Source organism: Entelurus aequoreus, linkage group LG09 (genome assembly GCF_033978785.1).
Source record: "Entelurus aequoreus isolate RoL-2023_Sb linkage group LG09, RoL_Eaeq_v1.1, whole genome shotgun sequence".
Lineage (NCBI taxonomy): Eukaryota > Metazoa > Chordata > Actinopteri > Syngnathiformes > Syngnathidae > Entelurus > Entelurus aequoreus.
In genome coordinates this window covers 59,303,296-59,307,834 of record NC_084739.1, presented here as the reverse complement: position 1 = coordinate 59,307,834, position 4,539 = coordinate 59,303,296, and the positions used below count along the sequence as shown (strand labels likewise).

Sequence of the window (4,539 nt, the reverse complement as noted above, 5' to 3'; positions counted from 1 at the left end):
GAACTCCAAATCAGACTCTGGGGACGAGCAGGGCGGTGCGCAGAAGGTCTCCCTCCTGACAAAACACAGCACAGACATGTGGGGTATCGTGGAGGCCTTGTTTATCCAGGACGGGCCTTTTCTGATGGTCAGACTCACTGTCATGACCTACTTTGACGTCTTCCACCAGATGCTGGTGTTCTTCGCTATCAAGAACTTCCTGGTGGTTATTTTGAACTTTTACAGACTGGCTGTTATATGCCAGGACTTCAGACCTTCCAGGAGCGGCAACGGCATCCAAGGCAGCGCCATCCCATAGTGAAACCAGCCTCAGTGAAGGTGGGAATACCAAAGTTCTCCTTTGTTGGAATATAATGCTCTTGTCCTGTTGTGTTTTGTGTCAGTCATTTAATTGTGGATTATTTAATAATGGAGGAGAAACATGTTTTTACCACGTGGCATCAAAGCGAGGCTCATCTCGTTGCTGTTTACGATTTGTAAACGCACACAAGCCATCCTCAGTGGTCTGTTGATCAACGTTCTCAGACGATTGGACTGAGTAAATTTAATGTTGTTAAAGCAAACAACACCAGCAGACAAACAGGAAAGAGGAAGCAAAGCCGGAAAAAAGGGGTGTATGTCTAGGTCTGGAAATGTGTGGGCTGGGGGTTGGGGGGGGGGGGGGGGGGTTCAATTCAAAGTTTGTCAGCACAAAAACAATTTTAAATGGTCGTGGATAGAATTTCCATTTGCATTCTGTCTGGAATATTGTTCAGCGGCAGTCCGAGAAAGGAAAGAACGTGAAGAGAGCAAGGAAGTCAAAGTGTCTTCAGAGTCTGTGAAGTGCTGATTGAATGGGACATCGAGGGACCGTTTGAACTCAGCCAGGAAGGTGAAACAGACTGAAAATGCAGCTGTGAGCAATTATTTTTTGTTTGATGGTGAAATCACACCATTCATTGATGTTTTAAGGAATTTACTGTGATGGAAAATAACATAATGTCATTTTTACCTACAACACAAAGGGAAATTCATATTAATTTACATTTTTTTGTTGTTTTTTTTATTAACTATTTCATTGCTGCACATCCGCTTATCAAGGCAAGTGTTGCTTTTGTCTGTATGTTAGCCCAGAGATCATTAGCTCAGTTTACCTATGGCATGTGACGTACTCATGTTATTGCACCTGTGTTTACACCAAGACTGCCTGAAAGAGTGTCATTCATCATTTTGTTTCAGCACACACAGGGTTGAATTATTTTGTTATGTCCTCGTTTCATAAAAAATATGACAATTAAGATATTTGTTTTACAAAGTCAGTGATATCAGATGATGTTTGAGACATTACATTAGAGTGTGTTGTACATGGTCGGTTTTCGTAAACGATGTCAGTGTTTCCCATACTGCCACAAAAAAGGGTGGTGTTACATTGCTACCTTTTCCCCCTTGCTCATAAACACATCATACTGGGTAATCCAAATAAGTTCGGTAGGTATTCAAATAATTATGCAATTTGTTGTTCTTATTGCCAGACCTGTGTGTTTATTTCCATACCTGACGGTTTCGGCTACAACAGTTGCCTTCCCCAGAGGTTGTCACGTGACACTACCATGAATTGATTACAAGTTGAAAAACTTATTCGGGTGTTACCATTTAGTGGTCAATTGTATGGAATATGTACTGTACTGTGCAATCTACTAATAAAAGTTTCAATCAATCAATCAAATCACCCTCTGAGGAAGTGACTGACTTTTTATGTAGCTTGTTGTTACAACTCTGTACAGTGGATGTCATCTTTACTCTGCTAGAGAATAACTTTTTCTGGCTTGCTCTCAACAAAGGCAGACGCCTGTTGTTGTCTCGACTTTACATGTCGTAATGTGTGCTTATGTTTGCTTAGGTTTTTTTCTTAGTCCCAAATTGCGCGCCCTACAGGAGCACAGTTTGAGAGTGGCTTCTTTTCTCCCTGCTCCGGTTTCTCTTTTTCCCATCTTTTATGGGGCGCTGCCATTGTGGCGACCCATCAGCCTCCTGTCCTGTCGACCCCATCATATTGTACCTCTGTTTCTTAGACGAGGTGAATGTAAACAAATATCACTGTATTTTTTAAGTGTAATGATAAATAAAGCATCTTGCAGTAAGAAGACCTGATAGGCATGAGATTGCCAACTCAGTGACTTAGTTAGTTGTTGTATTTAGCGAACATTCACACTCTAAATTTTTACTTTTAAATAAGCGACTACTGACAAATCTGGCTGCTTTTCTTGGTCTTACCGCAGCCTTTTGGAGACTCTAATAAGCGCTTATCATCACACTTCTCAACAACCACTGCCTTGCTTGTGACATAGCAAAAACACAGCAAAGAAGCAATAGAAGAAAGTTAATTTGTATTTATAAACATAATTGTCATTGTTTTTATGTTTTTTTTTCCTAATTTTTTGTCTCTTCCACAAAACAAAAATACATTCACGTGTCATGGTCAACACATGCAAATCAGACCATGGCGTCATTCACCCCTTTACAGTACTGTGGGAAACTGCATGCACTGTGAGGATTTAAATTGCAATTCAAAGTACTTTTAAGTTAAGATTTCATGAACATAAATATATATTTCACGGCAGCTAACTGTTTAACCCACGGGTCTCCAACAATTAGTTCACCAGTTTACTGAGCATATGAGTACCATAGGTCCAAATAATATTTGTTTGATCAATTCAGACATGATGCCTCTATTTAATTACAAATTACCACAAAATAGTATAAGACAATGACCGCACTGTTGAGTGCAGATCTGCATCTTAAATACATCCATCCATCCATCCATTTTCTACCGCTTGTCCCAGTACAATTTAAATGTTGCCAGTCACATAAAGACTAAATTTTTCTTTTTTGTCAAAGTACCTGTTATAGTGATAAAAACCCAGACAAATACAAGATACAGATGCACAATATATTGTATCGTTGATGTTTTAATACAAAATGTGTGTTGTGGATACCAACCAGTTGTTATAAGTACCAAGATGTTCAGGCAAAACAAGCATAATCCCTGTGGGTTGATAAAGAATAAGAAAATACATATTTAAAATAATTGTTAGCTTAGAAAATGTTGGAGACCCCTGGTTTAAGACCTAACTACTGCTACCAGGGTTTTTTTTTCAAAGTACCTACCCTTTTATGGGTTTATCAAAAAGTAGGACTGAGTCCAGATTAGGGCTGCAACAACTAATCCTTTAAATCGATTAAAATCGATTATAAAAATAGTTGGCGATTACTTTAGTCATCGATTCGTTGGATCTATGATATGCGCATGCGCAGAGGCATTTTTTAAATTTTTTTATAAACCTTTATTTATAAACTGCAACATGTACAAACAGCTGAGAAACAATAATCAAAATAAGTATGGTGCCAGTATGCTGTTTTATTTTCTCAATAAAATACTGGAAAGGATAGAAATGTAGTTTGTTTCTTTTATCCGATTATTAATTGATTAAACGAAGTAATAATCGACAGATTAATCGATTATCAAATGAATCGTTAGTTGCAGCCCTAATCCAGATTTGGGGATTTGAACAAAGTTTATGACCAGAAGTAAATCTATGGGTGAGGGCGGACCTACGTCACTTCCGCCTACCAATCCCCTAGCAACCGGGAATTCGTTGAAAACAAACCAGCTCACAGCGAACACAGCATTGACAGAAAAAGCATTTAACGAGCGTTGTGGCTTGGAAGTCGGCGTTAAATCCTTCATTTACGCATTTTTATTTATTCGCAGATCGTGTGAAAAAACGAAAATGTATTATTTGCGTCAGACTCGTCTCAGTGAACTTTAAAGCTTCTCAGGCTTAGCTTAGCTTGCTAGTTAGCTTAGCCTGCGCGCTACTAAGAAAGAGACGCGGAAGTTATCAACAACAAGATCAAGTGTTAGTGTATAAAATATTGAGAAATTTGAGGGCTACATGTATTGTTTAAGTACAACTGTTCTTCGCCAGGTGTTCTTTGGCCGCCCTGGCTTACGTTTTCCCGGTGGTGTCCATCTTAACGCTGCCTTTGGTATCCTCTCGTTGTCCGGTTTTCGAAAATAGCTAGCTAGGCTTTATCAATCAATCAATGTTTATTTATATAGCCCTAAATCACAAGTGTCTCAAAGGGCTGTACAAGCCACAACGACATCCTCGGTACAGAGCCCACATACGGGCAAGGAAAAACTCACCCCAGTGGGACGTCGGCGAATGACTATGAGAAACCTTGGAGAGGACCGCATATGTGGGTAACCCCCCCCCTCTAGGGGAGACCGAAAGCAACGGATGTCGAGTGGGTCTGACATAACATTGTGAAAGTCCAGTCCACAGTGGATCCAACACATCAGCGGGAGTCCAGTCCACAGCGGGGCCAACAGGAAACCATCCCGAGCGGAGACGGGTCAGCAGCGCAGAGATGTCCCCAACCGATGCACAGGCTAGTGGTCCACCCGGGGTCCCGGCTCTGGACAGCCAGCACTTCATCCATGGCCACCGGACCTATGCAACTCCCCCTCGCAAGGGACAGGGGAGAAGAGGAGAG

The 4,539-nt window shown here is 40.8% G+C and overlaps 1 protein-coding gene across 1 annotated transcript in view; it reads left to right on the top strand.

Annotated features, from left to right (window-relative positions):
* Positions 1–619, top strand: part of LOC133656908 (transmembrane protein 26-like) — a 33,315-nt gene extending 32,696 nt beyond the window's left edge. The window contains exon 6 of the mRNA XM_062057772.1: positions 1–619. This exon is cut by the window's left edge and continues 4 nt beyond it. Coding sequence (XP_061913756.1) covers positions 1–298 — 298 coding nt within the window. The 3' untranslated portion in view covers positions 299–619.
* The last annotated feature ends 3,920 nt before the right edge of the window (positions 620–4,539 follow it).